At 38.8% G+C, this 23,444-nt stretch overlaps 1 protein-coding gene across 11 annotated transcripts in view; it reads left to right on the forward strand.

The window, feature by feature from the left end:
- The window catches only part of DLG2 (discs large MAGUK scaffold protein 2), a 2,048,212-nt gene that overhangs the window by 1,276,124 nt on the left and 748,644 nt on the right, over positions 1–23,444 (forward strand). For 10 of the 11 annotated variants that reach the window (XM_032641314.1, XM_032641323.1, XM_032641315.1 and 7 more), the window contains one exon: positions 13,376–13,429. The exons of the other annotated variant lie outside the window; for it this stretch is intronic. In XM_032641314.1, the coding sequence (XP_032497205.1) occupies positions 13,376–13,429 (54 nt within the window). The remainder of the gene's footprint in view (positions 1–13,375; positions 13,430–23,444) is intronic. 11 annotated transcript variants of the gene reach the window in all.

The raw sequence follows: 23,444 nt of genomic DNA on the forward strand, positions 1-23,444 counted from the left end.
CCTTCCAAAGAATATGAACAAGGCTATTAATGGAATTTCTATTAGTAAAGGAATAAAGGTGACACATAATCTATAGAGATGTTCAACCTAAAGGGGAAGGAAAGAACCGTATCTGAAGTGACCTGGATAATTGCAGCAGCCTGGATCTGAATGAACATTTGCAGATTTGTGGTAAAATGGAATGAAATTGTCACTTTTGTTTTTGAACAAAAGACAAAACTTGCCATCTTCTTATCTTCCTCTCTTGTGCAGTTTGCATTTCTTTGACTGCTGGTCTTGTGATTTCTGTGCATAGGTATCTGGAGTCCGTGAAAAATTAACGCCCAGTGCAGGATGGCTTCATCTTTGCATCAGTATCGCTCATTGTAAAATGTTTGTGTTGACTCATCAAAATGGGGTATTAGTGCAGATATATGTTATGGTACAACAGAGTAAGCCCATCCCCTGCTTCTCCCACTTTCCTCACCTACTCCAGAAATTACAAAAATAGGGCCCCAAACATATTTGTTACAGGACGGAAAAATAGACAGTTGCTCGGAGTTAATAATAGTAGTCCTCCTACAAGTAACAAAACAAAATTAAAACACACACATATCAAACCCTCAAAACCTTTAATAAGCTAATACTAGAAAAGTAGAACTCTTTTAAGCTTCGTTTAGATATTGTTATTTAGCAGGAACATGCCTAAGAACAATGGAGTTTCTAATGTTTATCTTGTGTAGACACCAGAAAATATACTGTACTAATGTTTTTACTTTTGCTGCTGCTGAGACCTCCCACTGCACTATTACTACTACCTTATATTTTCTTTATCTTTTTTTACCTTATTGCAATTTTCAAAGCAGCGTAAACTAGATTCTCTCTCATTACAACTTTGTAAGGTAAGCTAGACAGGTTTTAATATCCCATATTGTTCATAAGAAAAATGAAGTTCAAAAAATTGAAGTGGCTGGGGTCAGAGGTGGTTAAGTAGTAACCCTAGTAGTGGTCTAGTAGGGCTAGAGTCTCAATCTACTGCACTTTTGCTCAGATTCAGAGTTTTAGCTTAAAAAAATCTAGGTCTGAATCCTGGCTCTACCGCTTGCTATCTTGGGTAAATGCTTAACTTCTCTGTACCTCACTTTCATCCTCTGTAAAATTAGATATTATACAGATACTTTTAGGTTTGTTTGTGGTTTAAATGACATAATGTGAGTTAAACCCTTAGCAAAACAGCTAAGCAAAGAAAGTGACCAGTAAGGATTGCCATTATTAATGTTGCTGATTTTTAATAATTAGCCCAAATGTATCCTTTTACAAATTGTACAGAGTGTTTTGTTTGTTTGTTTTGCATAGGGTTTTTATATATTATCCCATCTGCTTCTTGAAGAAGCACATTAGGTTGACCAAATAATAATTTATAACCTCCACTTGAACATGAACAGAAATTTCAGAAAGGCTAAATTATTTGACTAAGACCATCATAAAAGTAAGAAGAAATGTCTTAAATCTTAGATGACCCAAATCCTAAACTCTTTTTATTACTGCTTTTATGATATTAAAAATTAGGTTAGTATTAAAATCGGGAATCATCCAATTCTTATTAGTAGTTGAATGTAGCCTTAGAAATAATTTAGGGAGTTAAGTGACCTGATCAAGGTCTGCAATGGTTCAGCCGTCCCTAGATGGCTTATCTTCTGACTCTAAGTATAGGGCTGGGAGGTGCTCTTCCTATAACATAAAAGCATAACATGCAAATGATGTTTGTCAAGTTAAAATGGGCAAGGAGGGGGGTCATGAGATGTAAGGTTAGAAACATTATATTCATAAGGAAGTCATCATCTCCTTTCCACTTGGTTGGGGAAATCCTTTATAAAACGAATGAAGGTTCCGAAGTATCTGAGTTTATAATTCCAGTGGACAAAGTGGTCTGAGAGAACAGAGGAGAGTCAGCCTGGGAGCCATCATTTCACTCTCCAACTTGTGACAGAGTCCCCATGTACCAGAGAACAACCTCCTCTCTGCCTTCCTTCTCTTCATTTCATTCTTCTCTCTCACTGCTACCCTCTTTCCTCTAGCCCACAGCAACAGATACTATCCCTTCATCTTTCCTCTGATAGGCACAATTGTAGCATTATCCTAGGCCCAGGAGGAGGTAAACTGGCGAACAGAACCCTTGCTTGCAGAATAACAAAAGGTAAGAAAGCCACTGGAAAACTGAGAAACCCAAAGTAACATAGATATTGCCACTCTGGGGAGCTAAGGCAGCTGCAGGGCTAGGAACTGGGTGGCATTTTTGGACCTAGAGATTTGTAGGCTCTTGGCTGTGAAACAAAGAGTTCATTGCCTAGTCAATGACAGTATACAAACACATCTGCAAAATATATCCTTTGGCACCAGCAAATGCTGGCAGTATTTAGCCAACCTCTATTCTTCTAGTCCACATTCACTTCTCCTTTTTATCTATTCTCTCCCCCATGTTTTTCCTCATTGAAAATGATTTCAAATAAGACATTAATTTTGAAGAAAAAGTGGATAGAAGGGAGATTAATAGACGTATAGATGTTTTCAGCATTTAAAATAAGGGAAATTGATCTAAAATGTTGTCTACTCTGTTTTTTCCACAACCCAGCCCAAGTGCCATCGTTTAAAAGCAGGTATTGAAACACCTTCCAGGCCTAACATGAACATAAGAACATTATCTCTTACTAATGATGAAATAGTAAACCAAACTCACACCTCCTTTTCATCTCTCTCCCTTACATTTCCTCTCATACACACCCCAGAAAAACATTCTGGATATGAAATATTTTAAGACTTTCTCCATGGCTGTTACGTTTTAAACTTTGAGCATATTATCTAGTATCGAATTATGATTGGTAGGGGAAAAAAATCAAGCAGACCTTAGATGTTAAGAAACTTTTCCTGGAGTTAAGGCTTATCGAACATGGAGAAAGGCAAGAATGGAAGAAAGAGCTTGGTGATAATTCTCTGTTTCACTTCAAATCTTTTTGTCTCTTTAATATGGAAGAGAATATTTTGCCACTAATTGCATGGTCTTATGGCCAGAAAAGTAACTTATTCACAAGAAAACCAGAATACAGGCTCTAAACATGATCATACAAAATACAGATTATAAAAATGATCATAAGTGGATTTTTGAGGTGCCTTGTCTAAGAAAGCAGAACCTCATCCTTTATCCAGTTCATTAGAAGCCACTTTATATTATTGATCTTTTCCCAACTCGACTTTTGTCTTTTTTTCTGCATGCCTGTCTTAATGTCATGTCTTCTGACTTTCTGTATCTGCATGATAAAAGCAGAGATCATCACCGTCCAGAAAGAAGACTTGTATAGCATCCCTGCCTTCTTTCCAGTATTTCCCAGCAGGTCCAAATTTATGATGAGTGAAATCAGATCCTTGATGAGACATAGACTCTTAGAGGTCATCCATCTCACTCTTTATTTCTCAAATATAAAAATAAATTGGGAGGCTCAGTGAATTGCCTTTTCACTGTGAGTTACTGAACGTGATGTGTCAAATAAATGTCCAGTTTGGGGTGGATCTTTTGGGATATATCTTCACGCTCATCTGAGAAGTTTAAGAAATTCTGAGGATGTCGTTTTACTTTTTTGACAATCTTTGAGTCCTTAGCTTTTTCACCAGATCCCAGGCTTCCTCTCACCTCTCCAACTTCTGAAATGTACAGCGGGGTAGTAAATTAGAGCAAGGAACATCTCCTCGCTCCACACAGGGTGGTGATACCACAGAAATATGGATTTGGAGTCAAAAAGAGTGAGCCTTGGCTCCTCTAACTTTTAGTCTAGTGACCTTGGGCAAGTTTTGTTACAGGTTCATGCCTCACTCTCCTTATCTGTATAATGAGCATAATTAGAGCATGCAACTCATAGGCTTGTAATGAGAAGTAGAAAAGAATGCGTGTAAAGGAACAGCATATGGTAGACACTGAAGAATCTTTCTGTTTATAACTTTCCCTAACTTACATGCCATGGTTCCGAGTAGCATGGTCTGTAGTGCATGGTAGCTCCAGATGCTATCAGTAGCACCAGGCAGTGTGATACAACAGCTTGTCACCAGAGGGCAGCGTGCAATTACCCCTTTCTACCCATTTCGTCTAATCTGTTGCCTCACAGGTTTCTCATGAATCTTCTCTCTTGTTGCTGTGGTTCTAGTTCCAAAGGTTTAAAAACCCATTAACAAACATCTTTTGAGTATACTGTGTGCCAAGCACAGTTAGGAGTGTTGGTGGAAGTGGCTGGTGAAGAAATGAAGTAGGATGAGGGCCCTGCCCTCACAATGACTACGGTTTCATCAAGGAGATGCAAATGTCACACATGAACCACTTAGCCATCAACATACGTGTAAGAACAGAAAGAAACGTTCATTAAGAACGGCAGAACTTGGTGCTTTCATGTAATGTCTTTTCCTTTATATTTATAATTTAATGTGAACTGAATTAGTACAAATAATGCATGTTTTAAAATTTGAGAGGGGCAGGATGGACAGATTGAGGCCTGCAGTGAGGATTGAGGAAGCTTTCATGGAGAGTCTGGGGCTTTAGATTGTCCTTGCAGGATGGAGGGAGCTTGGTTAGGAAGATAAGAGAGGGGACCATGATTGGTTCAGGATGTGCGAGAAGGAAGAAATGTAAACAGTGACCTTATAGTAGGCATAAGCAAGGCGTATGCTTGGGTAGTGAGAGTCCTGGCCTGACGGAAGTAAAGGAGATGAGAGAAGGAAACTAAACAGCAATCACTGATTGATCACCCACTGTGTGCAAGGCCCTGATCCAGGTACCACAGAAGAAACAGGCCCCACCTCAGCCTGATGAACCGGCTTTGAGCAAGATTTGACAGCTTGCTCAGAATTCTGGTACCCTAAATCTGGAAAATACAACGGGACTGCTAAGATTATAGCTCTTCAGTGGCTTTGCAAAATGGAGCAGATGGTATCCACATGGCTCTTTCCAGGAATAGCACCACGTGGAGTGAAACAGTGAATTAAGTAGGTATGGTTGTTGTGGCATGGGGCACATTGACTAAACCACATCTGAGATTTGAGCTAATGACTCCATTCTTCGTGCAAACTTCAGAGAGCATTTGCACAAATGAAGCAGTTAGATCTATAAATGCTCAGTGTGAATCCGTGGGATTTGTGGCATCATGGACTAATAATGGGAAAAAGCAAGGGGCTCACAGTCAGAAGACCTAGGTTTGGATCTCAGCTTTGCTTTTCTCTAGATGTCTGACATTGGGAAATACACTGGATCACTCTGGGGTTCTGTTTACTTACCTATAGACAAGGGAAAGTTCCACCAGTCCCTCTGGGGTTCTGTGAAGAGCAGATAAGAAAGCAGAGGTGAAGAGCTTAGCATATTTCCTAACACACAGCGGGTATTGGTCAATGAATGTTAGTTCCTTTTCCTCTGCCTGTGGGAATGAAATGATCTAATGTGTGTGGACACACTTCATAAATTATGAAGCATGATATAGGTGACCAATCTAATATAATTATCTATTTGAGTTTGAGTGATGATCTACAGACCTAGTTTTGGTGAGTCTTTTATTTTAGCCTTTTACACTAACTGCAAAGAGGTATGTGGAGAGGGTGTAGGATGGAGGTCTGAAGAGTCTTCATAACAGCTCAAGCAATTTATATCTGTTTCTCCAAGTGGGATTGATTCTAGAGAAATATAGTAAGAAAAACTCTGTTTAGTTCTGGGTCTTTACTTTCTGTGCCTCATTCTCCAGGCTGCCCCATCTTTTCTGTACTAGGGATAAAGAGGTGCCCAACTCAGCCTAACTGCGGCCCTTAGGATTATCATGCATATTTTGCAAAATATTACGGTACCTTGTATTTTAAGGGAGGATCAAACAGACATGTTATCACTTTAATCCAAAGGGAAGAAATGCTAATGGTGTCTTTTCAAAGATCAGTGAAAGAACTTGTGTTGACTAAAACAGACTTCTGGATACGTATCAAATTTTAATAGGGAACAGAAGCAAATATTTTGTATTTAAGCGTTACCCACTTTGGAACTAGGCTGATAGGTTTGACTCTTGACCTTGCCGTTACCAGCTGGCTGACCTTGAACAAATTGCTTAACATCTCTGTGCCTCAGTTTTCTGTAGAGCGAGGATATTATTTTTTATTATTATTAAGAGAGTTCAGGCAAGCAGAGGTGAATCGAGTTCAAGCCAAACATAAATCTGACATTCTTTCTTCCCATTTTCTGAGCCAGTCTGGTGGTAAGCTAGGCAGGTAATGATCCCTGCTTTTTATTAAGTGCTAGGGAGAGGAACCAGGGTATTAGCTTCCTCCAAAGCTGCTCCCTTGAGATATCCTGCCATGACCATTGACCTGCGGTCATGCCTTGGCTAGCCAAGCCTTGGGCGCTCACATTGTTCACTTGCCCACTCACCTGGTATTGCCTCAGTGTCCTCACCTGTGTCGCTGCAGGGTAAGGGCAAACCTGGTGACAGGCCAGAACCACTTGGCGCTGCTATTGGTGATGACTCAGATCAAATTGCACCCGCCTGGCCGGTCTTGCTGAGAGGGAATATGAAAAGAGAGAGGAAATCCAGGAAAGCAAGAAATAACCACAGTAATAAATAATATAACCTTACATCTATAGAACACACCTCTCTTTCTCACTTCACATGCATTATTTCCCTAGCTAACTTCTTGGGAAATAGGTTAACTGGAAAATAACATTGTCCCATTTTTTAAGCGGGGTTTTGAAAGAGATTAAGGGACCTAGAAACCCTCTGAGAATTGCGAATTGAATCTGAGTCAGTACGGTGAGAAATTTCTCTTCAGACTGGCAAAGAGAAACCAGCAACTTTCGGGGCAGAAAATAACTGCATTTTTCGGCCTTAACTGGAAAAACTCAGGAGAGGGAATCAGGAGATGTTGGTGGTTACCAGCATGGGTTCTGGGGCTGGAAAGGCCTGGGTTTGACACCTGGTTGTGTTACCTCTTAGATTTGTGACCTTAGGCAAGTGATTTAGCCACTTTGAGCCTCCCCTTCTTTCTTTCTTCTTTTTTTAAATGAGAGTGATAATGTTTTCCTTAGAACATCTTGGGAAGTAAATGCATTGACGTATCTGAAGTATTTATCACAACCCTGGAACATAATATTCATTCAGTAAATGCTTAATATTTTATTATTGTTTTTCTTGTTGCTATTATCCTGTCTTCTGTTTTGATACTAAATAATTGAGCTCTGGGGCATGCCTCTTCCTTTCTCTGTCTCCATTTCATACTTGTAAAATGAAAGGTAGAATTAAATGATTCTTAAGGCCTCAGCTTCAAGGTTTATGATTCTCGAGTAGATTTGTTCTTCCTGTTTTGTTTCCTCGTCTCTCATATAACCATCAATATGTCTTTAATCAGTAATTTACCAAAGAGTTTCTTTGGAGCTTACTCAAAGAAATCCTGATTGAGTCAGCCTGCGGGTGCCTGTGCTTCGCCTTCTCCTAAGTCATGGCAACTTCAGGCTTGTTCATACAATGCACTAGGGCCAGAGGGAGGAGGGGCGGGTTTTGGAACCATCCTGGATCAAGGTGGCTGTCTAATTTGGCTTTCAGCTGGCCTCTGAGTTGTTGGTGAACAGTCAAAATTAGAATCTAAAGAGTTCTGGTAGAGTGTGATTCCATTCTGAAAGGCAGTAGGGCGTGATTGTCAAGAGCATGGACTCGGGGTTGAGAGGAGGATAAATTAGGAGTTTGGATTAACAGATACACACTACTATATATAAAATAGATAAACAACAAGGACCTACTTGTATAGCACAGGGAACTATATTCATTATCTTGTAATAACCTATAATGGAAAAGAATCTGAAAAAAATACGTAAAAATGAATACATATATGTATGTGTAACTAAATCACTTTGCTGTATATCTAAAACTAACACAACATTGTAAATGAACTATACTTCAATTTAAAATATGGTAAAAAAAAATAAATAACATAAAAGTATATAGCTTAAGAAAAAAAAAGAGCATGGACTCTGAGCCAGACTGTCAGATTGTTTGGGTCTGAAGACAATCTATTTATCAGATGTCTGACTTTGGGAAAGTTACCTAACCTCTATTTTCTCACCTGTAAATTGAGAATAACAGTGTCTCATTGGGTTATGTGAGGATTAAATAAGTTAATTGATACAAAGAAGTGCCGTATAAGTATTTGCCTTTATTATTATCCATCCCAGGGTTAACATATCAGGAGCTCTGGGTATGGTGGGTCATGGTACCGTGAGATTCCAGGTGGCCATGATGCTCAGCCAGTGATGATGATCAACCAGGCAACTACAGATCCTTCAAGTAGGTAAATCCTGGTATCTCCTTCAAGTAAGAGTAGGACCTTACCTGCGGACAACTAGGGGTGTGTGGCTCCACCCAACAGATTGTGGGAAAGAAGGAGAAGGAAGAAAGGGTTTCAGTCCAGAAGAGAACTACAGGCAGTAAATTGAGGCAGAAGTCCCCCCAACCACATCACAGTTTTTAATTTCCAGAATGGGCCAACATGATGGAGGATTAGGGAGAAAACCTAACAAAAATAACGTTGTCCTGAGTTCAGTCTTCAGCATACCAAATCAGTACTTAATGGGAGATATCTCATTTCAGACCTGATTGGGTATGTGGGTAGTAACCCCCATGTTCTACTCCCCTGGTTAGGATCGGGACGTGGTCTGACTGGGGCTCACCCTGATGACAGCCCTCTGTGGGAATCGTGAAGCTAAAAGACTGTTAATATGGTATCTTGTAGCATCCAATCTAAACCAGCTAATATTTATCTTGAGGTTCTGGGATCTCCACCTCTCTCAGTGAAATCATATGCACACACAAATGGACTCATTTTAAAACTGTCAGTGAGTTCCATTCTGTTTTAAGTTGTCACGCCACACTGTAGATAGAGCCTGTGTTACTTCTTGCATATTCAGGAGCCTTGTCCTTTAAGAAGATAAGCCAAAGATTCTAGGCCCCCAGACAGCTCACAAGTTATTCTTGCCACATTTACCTCCTGTTAATTTGGCCTACTGTCAACTACCTGCCTTCTACTTGCATGTTCCAGGTCAGTTGAAATCCCTGCACAATTCCTAGCCGCATCAACGTTACTATTCAGTTCGTGCTGTATCTGGGTCCCTTGGCTGTGTGGGTTTCTCTTCTTCTCTACTTCGCTTCTTAAAAGTTTAGGTATAGGCCTGGATTCGGTCTTTTGACCCTCCCACTGGTTAGCCTGTACTTGTCGGACCTAAGCCTCGCAGAGTATGTTCTTTGACTGACTGGCTGCTCTACCACCCCTGCCAATACCTTGCTTGAAGAGTCTTCCTCTGGCTTGGTGACCACCCGCCCATTTATGTCAGAGGTATTTCACAGATCTGGCACTTAACAAATATCACATCAGTTGGAATTAATGAACTTCTTTGAAAATTTGCATTCACTATATAAGATTCTTTATTAGTTACATTCTCTTAGTGGCAAGCAAGAGAAGTTTAGTTTCTCTTTTACTATCATAAGCAAAGTTATTGATGTAATATTTGGGTATCCCATGGAACCCAAGGACAGGAAGGTGGCAGGAGTTTATGAATAACTTGATCTAATAATTTAAATTGTATCAGTATTTTCTCTGCTTGCATCTGGCTTCTCTATGATTATCTTTATTCTTCCCTCTTGCTATAAACTAGTTTTTTTCCCACATGGAAGAGAACGTAATATAAGAGGCAAACCATTTACATCTTATAGCTGGGTCGTGCAAGAGAGATGAATTTTCTTAAGCCTTTATATTTACATGAAGACAAGCCTTTAAGCTTCTGGTTTAAAGGAGAGTTTTTTTTTTGGGGGGGGGGGGGGGGAGTTTGTATTTGATACTGAAATCTCTTTCCAGTTAATGGAAATAAGCATATTGAAGGGGGATGCTGGAATCTGCTAAGTCATCCATTTGATTTAGGGGTTCAGTTAAAGAGAATATCCAATATGGAGAGAGAAGGTGTGTATGGCGAGGCAGTGTGAAGTGTGGAGATGAAGCTTAGAGGGAATTATCAAAGTAACTGGGGAACTGGTTTTCAGACTCAGAAACCAAACTTGATCAAACTTGGCATGGACTCACATGATCTCAAAAGAGAGAAAAGAAACAGGAGTCAGGCTAAGCCAAGAGAAAATCTGACATTAACAGCTGGAGAGAAAAGCACATTCATGGGCCATACCTAGAACTCTACTGCACTCTGTGCTACTACAACTCGGGGCTTTCATTCTCTGCTGTTATGTGCCATTGAGTACCTAAAAGATTCCAGGAAGCTTCTGGGAAAATGGTCTGGGGAGGGCTGTGGGGATCCTGGAGCAGAGCAATGGGGAATCTTCAGAAAGTCTGATGTCGTGGGATATTGTGTTATTCAGAATAGCCCACCCTGGCATCTCCTTGGCACTCACATCAGGGAGTTGCCAGTGTCAGATGTATGTGATGTATGTTTGTTCACACAATCCACACACGTTTGTTCATGCATTTTTAGTGACTTTTGTAGATGTAGGAATTAACTGTGCTTCTGGATCTTTTTAACACCAAGAAGGAGCAATGAACTTTCCACATTACATAGATTGTATTTCAATGCATAAATGCATAAATGCTTTTACATCCTGCATTTATGAAATAATTAATTATTATTTCAAAAAACTGGATAATTAAGTGTTGGTGCCTGGTTAAAGAAAGAAGGTGATAGTAGATATTGGAAAAGTCATCACAGTTTTGTTGGTAACATAAGATATTTTGAGGTTATCTCAGAAATGCTCTCCAAAGCTTTCAGTGAGATATTACTTTCCTTTGTACTATACTTTACAGCTACATTTAGTCAGTAATCCTACGTATTTCCTGAGCTCCTTCTGTGTACCCAGATGCTGTGAAAAAATCTAGGAAAGTATACAGTCCTTGTCAATGAGAGAGTCTCATTGGAAAGACCAAATTTACATACATGAAATGGAAAATAGCAATAGAAACATACAAAAGTATAAATATCATTGTATAGGAACTGAGCCTATGCATAATATTTATTTCCAGACTACATTAATGCAATTTATAGAAGGAAAACAAGAGTAAGATGAGTTGAAAGTCCCAAATCAAATCAATGCATACTTATTGATCAAAGTGTAGTAGAAAATAAGGGGAAATACAAGTATTGCATATGATACTCAGAAAGTTTGAAGTCTAGTCAAGGAGACAAGACACAAATCTTTTGGGAGTCCTGGGAACCAATTAGAAAGCGCAGAAGAAACATCATCAAAACTAAAAAACAAACAACAACAAAAAAAAAACATTAAGGAATTACCAGTTTGCTTTCAACATCTAATATGCAAGATCCTGCCGCATCTCTTACCTTCAGGGTGGTCTTTGCTTTGCCTGGGTCTTACTTGCTGCTCTTGCTAGAGATCTCAAATCACTGCAGGACTCTTGTGATGGAGACTCCTAGATAATGGAATCATAGAACAACTCAGTGTGGAAAACGTGGATCAGAAAGGCTGGTGTGAAATCTCAGCTGTCATTTTCTCTGAGCCTCAGTTTTCTCATCTATAACATAGGGATAGTGACAGTAATGCCTCATCAGTATGGTTTTGGGGAGATTAAATTAGGAGATATATATATATATATATATATATATATATATATATATATTCTTATAAATGGACAAGTAATATGTGTTTAATAAATGGTAATTTTCATGATCTAATCAGTTCTTTTTAGTGCAACTGGGCCACTAACATAGCATTGAGATCTCTGGGGCATAAACAATTCACAAACCATCCAATGGTACTTCATCCTTGTGATAGTCCATCTTTAGGGGCATTAACTAATGATAGCATTTAACATTGATTCTGAAATTTATGTTTACAAAGCACATTCAAATATATCACCTCATTTATTCTTCAGACAGCCTTTTTAGAAGGTGATTATTTCTATTTCCATTCTACAGAGAAGGAAAATGAGGCAAAGAGAGTTAGTGGGCTTGCCCCCAGATCAAATTACCAAGAAGTTGCTGAGCCCCCAAATCATATAATCAGGAAGTTGGTAAACCAAACTTGAGCCCATGTCTTCTGGCTCCAAACCTCATGTTCTTCTCCCTATACTACAGGCCTCTTAACAAACACTGTTTTTTGGTGAGGTCCAGTGGAAACTGTCTTTCTCCAGAGCCCCTATTTATCCACAAGGTACTTGATATGAGGAGTTAACAAATAAACCATGAGTATTTAGTTGACCCACTATGCAGATATGTAGAACAGGGTCGTGTTTTCACTGACCAGTGATTTTAGTTAAAACCTGGAATTTTGTTCTGTAAAATCTGCTGGATTGCCATTGGTTTTGCCATTAGATTAGGATTCCATAGGCACAGATTGACATTAAAAAGCTGTTAACTCTGTTAACTCCAGAGGGCATAGCTAATGAAATGTCCCAAAGTTGGGTACTTGCGCAAACTACCGTGTCGTATAGGACAGCTCTCGATTAATCATGATGAGACTACTTCCTCTATCTAAATGAAATCTGCAGTTTGGGAAGGAGATTAAAGATCCTTCAGGGCATGAAGGAAAAGTTGCTGTGAATATTCTAGAAACAGAAAATAAAGATAGATCTACTTAATATTCATGAAGTCAGATTGGTTGATGCAAATAGATTGCAATCTCTTATTTGCTAATGACTTGGCTTGTAACACTCCTGTATCAGTTTTACACAGATTCCTATTCAACTTTAAAAGGAATGGCTGTATTTTGGACAATTTTTTTAAAGAAACTTTAGCATAGATAATATGATTTTCTGTCACCTTTGACTAATTTTTAATTTTCTGAGGATATCTAAAGTATATCATCAAAGGTGCATAAATGACAAAGAAAAGGTATAACACAGCATGAAAAGTAAGTAAATATATGTAAGATGTCAATAAGTGAACCCTTCTATTTTGTTTTGTATACAACATACTCTCAAAAGCCAGTTTAAAGAAAAGAGTTGCATTGTTTTAGGTTTAATTTTGCTTCCATGAGAGAGAAATCAAAATTCTTTAGCACAGCCGTTTCATAAAGAAATTTTTAACTCCTCGCCAAAGTTATTAGAAGTCCTTGCCTCTTACACTGCACAAATCCTCACTTCCTCACCTTTGAGATCTGTTGCTTACTTCATATCATTATGTGGTCAATGTAGCCAACATATATTTGAAGGGAGGAGGGTGAAGGGGACTCTGAGCCACTTCATTTATCCCCCCCGCAACACCTGACGTAGTGCCTATACCGGTTCTCAAGAAATACTGTTGAGCTCTTGGTTAAATAAGTTAACAGATCCTATCTCAGAACAGACAACTTGTTATTTAAAACTTTTTTCTATTTCTCTTTTTTAGGCCAGCCCTGCTCCTATAATTGTCAACACAGATACTTTGGACACGATTCCTTATGTAAGTAACATTTTTATTAAGACTATCTTTAAAAACCGATAGAACTCAATCAGCTGAATTTAAAATTTTGTACATATTCCGTTTTACCCAATCCAGATAATCGCATGAAATGATGTGTAGCATGAGTTCTGTGAGTTTTCTTTTGATATTTGCTAACTCACAGCTTAGGCATGCTGACATTTTCCTCTTTGATTCATTGTTTTGTAAAGCACAAGGGCCTATCATGAGAAAAGTAAACCGCAGCCAGTTGTGATCAAATAATGTTAGTTTCTTAAGTGGTTCCCTGAAAAGAGATTGAACAAACTTTTCTGGGTTTCTTAATAAAGGAATACTCAAATCAATTTATATGATAGAGTCTAGAACATAATAAGTGATCATCAAATATTTGATGGATTTTGCTAGGCTTCTAACAAGAACTGGAACAAAATTTTGGGAGGGTGAATTCTATCTATATGTAATAAGATGTATGGTTTTATAGAAGCATGGGGCATGAGATAAAAAGCACAGGCAGATCAGTAAAGCCCCAAATTCTGTATCTGAAATATAACCACTATGATGGCCAAAATTCTTGACGACAGTCTGGCTGGGCAGGGGTGATTGGAAAGTGGTGCTGGGCCACAGTGGTATGAGTGGTTGACTTTATGGAGGTCCATAAAGTCGTAAAGCTTTGTGAGTCGCCCTAGCTGATGGATAGAGGAGAGTGATTTAGGAAGATGGGACACAGATGCATGCAGACAGAAGGTTTGAAGCAAAGAGAAGGGCTGCAGGCATAATGCACAAGAACAAACGGATCCCTGGTCTTTGATGAAATGAGTACAAAGTGCTTGGTAAGTACTGGCTATTCTCAGTCTTAGACCCCAACCTCAAATGCCTACAAGGACCAAGCAAGTCACAGAAATAGATGGAGCAGGAGGCATGGGGAGAGAGGGGAATAGAGAGCATGTGATCTTCCAAAGTGAGAGCAGCTGCCACTTGGCTCCAGTGGGTGGGGACCAAAGGGAAATGGGATCAGGAGTTGCCTGATCATTCAGTTTCTCAAGAGAAATCAGAAATTTGAATTTTTATACAATTTTACAGGCAACTAATTCTCAAAAGTTCAAACACTCTGTGCCAAAGTGTGTTTGGTCTAAAGGCTGCCCTTTGGGAGATACCTGCCTCAGAGGAACTGGAGGCCCTGAGCAGGTTCTGCAAGCCGGGACTCGGCCACAGGGGAGCAGAATGCCAGAACTGGAGTGCAAGTTGGGACTTGGTTACAGGGACAAGTGATTAAAACTGGGACGCAGGGTCAGGACAGGAATAACAGCGAGCTTGACTTTAATGCTGAATCACCTGAACTACTGAACTAGGGCTTCTTAAATCTTTCTGAACAAGAGTCATTTGGGGTCAGACTGGAAATGGGGTTAAGCTTACCGGTAGGAATCAAGTGGCCCCAGCTGTGGAAAGTAAACGACTCTGTTGGAAGGAAGCAAAGCAAATATTATAAAGACACACAGTATTCCCTATTCTCTCTCTCACTCTTCCTACCCTTCTTTGTTTTTCAAACGTTTATATTAGGATTATTGTATGCCTGACGCTGCTTTAAGCACTTATCAAATATTAACTTATTTAATCCTCGTAACAACCCTATGAGATAGGTACTATTAATTTCTCCATTTTACAGATGAGGAAACTGAGTCATAAAGAAATTAAGTAACTTTCTTAAAATTGCACAGTAAGAGGCAGAGCCAAGAATGAATCTAGGTATCCTGGCTGTAGAGTTTGAGATCTTACTTAACTCTGATCTTTCTGCTGCTTGTGTTTCCTCCTTCCCTCCCTCCTTTTCTGCCTGTCAGCTTGAGAACAAAGTTTTGTTACTTATTCCTCAGCAATGTGTAGCTTTGGGTAGATGACAGGTTGTCACAGAAGCTCAAATACCCTTGAGGCAGGGATCCATATATATATTAAGGGATTCTATGTCTTTAATATAGTGAATCTCTTTGCTATACCCATTGGCATCATCTAAAGCAGATGAGCAGTGCTTTGAAGTAGACATGGAGCAGAGAGACTTGACCGTGTTAAGTAGGACTGCTTTCTTGTGATAGACCTATATTTATTCAAAGCCTTCTATTAGGGTTTTCATGACTGACTTCCAGATGCCCTCATGTACAAATAATTTATGAATAAGAATCTAAGGATTTTGTATCGACATGCTCAATTGGTAGCCCAACTGATTAGCTAGTAAAATCAGCCATGTATAACAAATTAATCAAATTGCTCTCATTCTCCTAAATATCAATTTTGTATCTGATTTTGAGTTCTTCAAAGGGATTTTTTAAATTATCCTCAACTTTGTTGTACTTAATGCAAACCCTCTTTGAGCTTCCTTAAGGGTAGGATCTTTAGAGACGTTTGCTAAGTATGATGAAACTGTCCCAGTTCTCATGGCAGTGTGTTGTTGAGCTATTCATTTACTCCTTCTGGACGTAAATTGATATATAAGATAGGAATTATAATATCTACCTCAGAGGTGATAGTGAGGATCTCATAAGGTTATGTGTATGAAATCATGCGTCATTAACTTCCACTTAATGGGGGTTTATTTATTTATTATTTTATTCAATAAATACATATGCAGTAACATGTGCTAGACCCTGAGAGAATATTAAATATTAATATCTTCCCCCATGTATGAGAAACGTAACTGTATTGTGTATTGAAAAATGGCAGATTTAGCACACAAGCATTAATGTAGATGAATGTGCTTTGTGTCTGGACATAGGCCTAACCCTCCCTTTTGTTCCTGACTCACTGGGTGACCTTGAAGAAATCACTGTTCCTTTTGCAGTCTATTTTCTCATTCCTTGGTGTTCTATACTTTGTTTTCCTCTTTTCTGTCACATGTTCTAGTTCACATAATTTCAGTTCTATTTAATGAAAAAACAAATTCAGAGTTCCCCAGAGCATTTCAGTCATGTTGCATAAGAACATTTCCTTCCTTAAAATATTACCTAAATGACAAATTTTAACTTATGCATTAAAGTCCTCCCCAAAAATAATTTCATTACAAGTGAATGTATTAATTTTGCCAAATAGCAAATTTGGTTTTAGAAATATATGGTCCTCTGTGAAGCCATCTGTTCCTGGACTTCTGTTTGTTGGAAGATTATACTTTTTTTTTTTTTTTTTTTGCAGTACACGGGCCTCTCACTGTTGTGGCCTCTCCCGTTGCGGAGCACAGGCTCCGGACGCACAGTCAGTGGCCATGGCTTACGGGCCCAGCCGCTCCGCGGCATGTGGGATCTTCCCAGACCGGGGCACGAACCCATGGCCCCTGCATTAGCAGGCGGACTCTCAACCACTGCGCCACCAGGGAAGCCCCCTGTTGGAAGATTTTAAATCACAGTTTCAATTTCAGTGCTTGTGATTGGTCTGTTCACATTTTCTATTTCTTCCTGGTTTAGTCTCAGATGGTTGTGCATTTCTAAGAATTTGTCCATTTCTTCCAGGTTGTCCATTTTATTGGCATATAGTTTCTTGTAGTAATTTCTCATGATCCTTTGTATTTCCGCAGTGTCAGTTGTTACTTCTCCTTTTTCATTTCTAATTCTATTGATTTGAGTCTTCTCCCTTTTTTTCTTGATAAGTCTGGCTAATGGTTTATCAATTTTGTTTATCTTCTCAAAGAACCAGCTTTCAGTTTTATTGATCTTTGCTATCATTTCCTTCATTTCTTTTTCATTTATTTCTGATCTGATCTTTATGATTTCTTTCCTTCTGCTAACTTTGGGGTTCTTTTGTTCTTCCTTCTCTAAGTATTTTAGGTGTAAGATTAGGTTGTTTATTTGAGATATTTCTTGTTTCTTAAGGTAGGATTGTATTGCTCTAAACTTCACTCTTAGAACTGCTTTTGCTGCATCCCATAGATTTTGGGTCGTCGTGTTTTCATTGACATTTGTTTCTAGGTATCTTTTGATTTCCTCTTTGATTTCTTCAGTGATCTCTTGGTTATTAAGTAGTGTGTTGTTTAGCCTCCATGTGTTTGTATTTTTTACAGATCTTTTCCTGTAATTGATATCTAGTCTCATAGTGTTGTGGTCAGAAAAGATACTTGATACAATTACAATTTTCTTAAATTTACCAAGGCTTGATTTGTGGCCCAAGATATGATCTATCCTGGAGAATGTTCCATGAGCACTTGAGAAGAAAGTGTATTCTGTTTTTTTCGGATGGAACTGCTTTTGCTGCATTCCATAGGTTTTGGGTCATCATGTTTTCATTGTCATTTGTTTCTAGGTATTTTTTTATTTCCTCTTTGATTTCGTTAGTGATCTCTTGGCTATGTAGTAGAGTATTGTTTAGCCTCCATGTGTTTGTATTTTTTACACATTTTTTTCCTGTAATTGATATCTAGTCTCATAGCATTGTGGTCAGAAAAGATACGTGATACAATCTCAATTTTCTTACATTTACCAAGGCTTGATTTGTGACCTAAGACATGATCTATGTTCCCTGAGCACTTGAGAAGAAAGTGTTTTCTGTTGTTTTGGATGGTATGTCCTATAAATATCAATCAAGTCCATCTTGATTAATGTAACATTTAAAGCTTGTGTTTTCTTATTTATTTTCATTTTGGTTGATGTGTCCATTGGTGAAAGCGGGGTGTTAACGTCCCCTACTGTGACTGTGTTACTCCTGTGTTGGGTGCATAAATATTTACACTCCCATTCACCATTGCAAGAAAAAGAATAAAATACCTAGGCATAAACCTACCTAAGGAGACAAAAGACCTGTATGCAGAAAACTATAAGATACTGATGAAAGTAATTAAAGATGATACAAACAGATGGAGAGATATACCATGTTCTTGGATTGGTAGAATCAACATTGTGAAAATCTACAGATTCAATGCAATCCCTATCAAACTACCAATGGCAATGTTCTAGTTCACAGAACTAGAACAAAAAATTTCAGAATGTGTATGGAAACACAAAAGACCCCGAATGGCCAAAGCAATCTTGAGAAAGAAAAATGGAGCTGGAGGAATCAAACTCCCCGACTTCAGACTATACTACAAACCTATAGTAATCAAGGCAGTATGGTACTGGAACAAAAACTGAAATATAGATCAATGGAAGAGTATAGAAAGCCCAGACGTAAACCCACGCACATATGGTCACCTTATTTTCAATAAAGGAGGCAAGAATATACAAGCCCAAGACACAAGTTGAGTTACAGCCTCTGCGCATATCCCATCTACTAACACCCCAGTGGCCAAAGTAAGTCATATTGCCAAATTCAAGGTGGAGGATGGAGTGAATATTTTCTAAACAAGAAACTAATTTACCCCACCAAAGCCTTAAATAAAAGGGCTAAGAATCTGTATATGTCCCATTGTAAGAAAAAATAGGTACAAAAGAAGGAATCTTACACTTTGAAAATATTGGTAGAAATAAACAAAATGCCAAGGGGAACTGATTCAACTGGTATGGAGAGTGATTGTCTACATTATCAAGGATGTCTAAGGGAAAATATTGAAAATAAAAGGAACATCTAGCTAGTATTAGCAGTATAATGATTTTGCTTTCCTGTGAGACATTTTGTTGTCTGCCACTTTATTTCCAGAGGTAGAAATAACAGTGGAGACAAGGAACTTTGTTCCAGAAATTCCAGGATTGTGTCTTGGAAAACCTCCCAAGAAAGTGAGAGAGAGAGAAAAGAGAGGAGAGTAGATGAGAGAAAAGGAGAAGGAAGAGTTAGGTCACAAAAATGTTAAGAGTCCTTAGTAGTATCACCCATTGTATTTGCCTGCCAAGATCATTTATGTAAAAGCAAATTGAAAGCCACCATAATATTCTTACAATATTATCAGTGGGATTTTTATGGAGAGCTTTAAATGTGAAAGGTCACTGGATGAAAATAGAACTGTGACTCTGGGGCGGAGGACAAGAGAGTGATTTAAAGGGGATAAAACGACCCTGGGAAAGGCTGACAGTGTGAGTGAAAGATTGGTGAGAAGAGTTGGGGATGACAGAAAATAAAAGATAATGTGGATTCAGGGACACAGAGAAACAATCACATTAGCAGTGAGTTTCATTTGGGAGCCAAAGAATGAGCTTGAGACCAAGAGGTGTTGTTAAACAAGATTTAAAATGCATTTCTGATTGATCCCAGCGGCAAGAAGCTGAGAATAAGAACTCTCTGAGGAGGAAGTTGCCGTATTGCAGAAATGGGATGACCAAGCACTTGGTCATAGAGCTGGAGAGTTAGGCATTAATTTCTTTGAGTCACTTTGTACAAAAACAGACCCTTGTGATTTAGGCTACTATTCACTTTTAATTGGATGGTTTTCCAGAATTATCCATGAAGGGAGAGAAAGCAGAATTGTTTGTTTCTTTGAACCATTCTGGCAGTGATTAATAATGGAGATAGTTTTGAAGAATTTGCTGATTTTAGTACATTTATTTTTCAGCAAACAAGTTTGTTTCTTTTGGTGGTGTTTCCCGTGAACACTGTTAAAACTATGTTGTTGATATTTTTATCTGTTGGATTTGTAGTATTATCCAGAAATGAAATATACTTACGTGCCAGAAAACAGCTTAATATTGGCTTAACTATGCCCATGAGGCAATAGGAATTTAGCAATAGAGGCAGTGCTATCAATATTTGTTCCACAGTCAAACCTAGCCAACCTAAATCCATTTCTCAACTGCCACGATCAGCAGATCCCTTTCCATTTGTTACTTTGCTCTAAAAGGCAAAAAGTGGAACATCTTTCAGTATTTCTCAAACATTAATGTACATAAGAATCACCTGGAGATCGTAAATGAAGATTCTGATTTAGGACGTGTAGGAAGGCTCCTGACAGTACGCATTTCTAATAAGTTTCCAGGTGAAGCTGCTGCTAAATTGTGCATCACACGTTGTGTAACAAGAGTCTAATGAGAGAGACTAGGCTTTGAATTCAGGAGCAACTGGGTTCTAAGCCCACCTCTGCCGGTTAGTACTCGCCTGAGTTAAGTCAGGCAAGTCAGGTTAAGTCAAATTATCCATCTAAGCCTCTGTTTTATTATTTGTAAAACGAGAGTAATAATATTTGCCTTTCAGGGGTTGTTATAAATATTCTTCCCAGTATGTAGAAGATGCTTAATAAATGTTCATCATAAGATTGGGGGGTGCCTTTGATAAAACAGAGCATGCCTTTGACTTAATCATCTTGAACTGTTGAGACAAGAATGCGGAAGTCATAGCTAATTCAGTGGTAGGGCCAATAGCAGTTATGTAGGTTCGTGGGCTGCCCTACGTCTAGCTCTTTACTTCTTAAAATGTGGCCCATTGACTAGCAGCATCATTATTACCTGGAAGCTTGTGAGCATAGAATCTAAGTTCTCACTCAAGGCCTACTAAATCAGAATCTGTGCTCTTAAGAAGAACCCCAGTGATTAGCATGCATATTAAATTTTGAGAAGCTTGGTCAATATGGCAGAAGCTTCTTTTTTCGGTTTGGATCCTGCTGTCTTTGTCCTTTCACCACACCTTTTGGTCTGCCCCTGGGGCAGCTGTCCTTTTCACTCGTTCACCTTAAATATATGCATACCTGTGGGAAAAAGGATCAGTTCAGTTCAGCAAATAGACGCATGTAGTGGCCAACTAGTATGTTGTATAAGCTTTTAGACCTGTGCTCTCCAAGGCAGTAGCTTCAAGCCTCATGTGGTTATTTAAATTTAATTAAAATAATTATTCTAGGTGTTTTATATATATTACCTAATTAATGATAAAATTACCCTCCCAACTTTTTGTGAGTTGGTTTCATTTCCTTCTTAGAATTAAGTATTTTCAAATCTTCTAAATAGTCATCCCTCTCCTAGGAAGTTGTTGGGTATGTTCATGTGGAAGACATGGTCCCTGTCCTCATGGCCCTTAAGTGTTTGTCAAATTTAAAGGCTCTTATACATGACACACACGGAAGCAAATGCAAGCAATCACTAAAAGCCTTCTTAAAAGTTCACTGATTCTCCCATCATTTTCTTTCTGTGAAATTATAAAACTCCTATTTAGACTGGAATAATTCTTTTAATTATTCCAGTAGAAGACCTGATCTACTTATTCATTCACAAACCTACCTCAATCTTTTTTCCCTGTGGTTCCCTTATAGAGGGCACTTTGCTGCCTACTCTACTCATCACTCCTCATCTGCTGGGAAGCCTGTACGTAGTCTTGTCGTATTGGACCTAAGGTGGGAAGCAATGAGAAAATATAACAGTTGTCCAAGTGAAGAATGTGATTGATGGATGAGAGTCGCACACAGGCCCTTCTTTCTGTAATGGCTCCTTTGAAGGCACGTGCCCCATATACGTAGGCAAAGAAGCCACTGTTGCTCTAAGGAGCTCAGCCTGGCAGAGCAGGTTAAGAACAAGGGTAAATAATCCTGGGAAGGATTTATATAGTTTTTCTACAGCATTGCTACTCAAGATGCAGTCTCTGAACTGGTAGCAGCAGATTTTACCAGGCAGATTACTAGAATTTCTGAATCTCCAGCTCCACCAGAGACCTAAAGAATCACAATCTCTGAGGGTAGGGCCAAGGAATCTATGTTTTTACAAGCACCCCAGGTGATTCTTATGCACACTAAAATGTGAGAGATGCTAGTGGACACCCAAAGAAGCTTCTGGATGCTAGACTGAAGAAGGGGTGAAGGGTAGGGTAGGAAATACTGCATACAGGAAGAATGAAATAAAGCTATAGGGACTCACTAAAGTACAATGTAACACAGAATTAATCTGAGCCAGCATTTAATCCTGGTGTTGTTATTGTTTAATCACGTGGGATGCTTTTAAAAAGCATTGACTCTCATAGTCTAGTGGAATCTAGCAGATAATGCAGTGATAGCCTGGCTCACTCTTACTCATCCAAAAGGATTCAGCTTAAATAATGCTCCTTCTGGGAAGCTAAGGTTAGGCATAGTACTCCCTGTTGCATGCTTCCACTTCAGACGCTGATTTCCCTTCATAGAATTTATCACACTACCTTATAACTGTTTCTTTAATGGCTGATACTTCTTCCTAGAGTATAAACATCATAAGCACAGAGGAAAATTGCTTCATCTTTCCCACCATTGTACCTTTATAACCTGGAACATTTTTGCTGGACTGGCTGGCTGAATAAATGAATGAATGGAGATGTGTAGAAACTGCTTTAAAGGAATATGCTGTAAGGAACCATCCCATTGGAGGAAGTCAGAGAAAGGTAGTATTTTAGCTGGCTCTTGAAGAATAAGTAAGACGTATCCAGGCAAAGTACGGAAAAACATTTCAGGGACAGGGAACTGTTTGGGCAATGATCAGACACCTGGAAACTCATATGTCCTGAGTTCTGTGTGGCTGAAGCATAGAGCAGTAGTATAACATGAGGCTGGAAAGGTAGGGCTGAGTCTGATTATGAAGACCTTGTTTGCTTGATATGAGTTTTGGACTTTATCTGGTCCATTAGTATCATCTAGCCATATATTTGGGAATTTGCAGACATCTTTTTTCACTACTCTACCTCTTGGACCCTGTCTGTGCCTGCTATGTGGTTGGTACTCTGAAATATATGTTGAATAAATAAAGCCCAAAAGCAATAGTGATCATTTAACAACAATGAGGGACAAGGTTTTCTTGAGCCTTTGCTATACTTCCTTATCTCCCTGCCATTGTTCACTTTGTTCCATTAGCCCAGAAAGCCGTTTTCCTCCATACCCATATATTAAGATCCCATTAAATTGCCACCTCTATCAGCAAGCCCTCATCAGTCCCTCTAGGCACAATTAATGTCTCCTTCCTCCTTGATTTTATAGTATTTTACTCACAGAAGGTTGCCTGCTTTAGTGGAAAGAGGATGAACTCTGGGCTCTTTTGATCCTACCATATACTAGCTGGCTAACCTTGGAAAATTAACTTTTCTGATACTTTTCCCTCATCTTTTCCCTCAAGTAGAGAGTAGTAACTGTCGTTCATGGTGTGTTATTTAATATATACTTTCATTTACATTTAACAGAGAC

The sequence above is a fragment of the Phocoena sinus genome, chromosome 8 (assembly GCF_008692025.1).
Source record: "Phocoena sinus isolate mPhoSin1 chromosome 8, mPhoSin1.pri, whole genome shotgun sequence".
Taxonomy (NCBI): Eukaryota; Metazoa; Chordata; class Mammalia; order Artiodactyla; family Phocoenidae; genus Phocoena; species Phocoena sinus.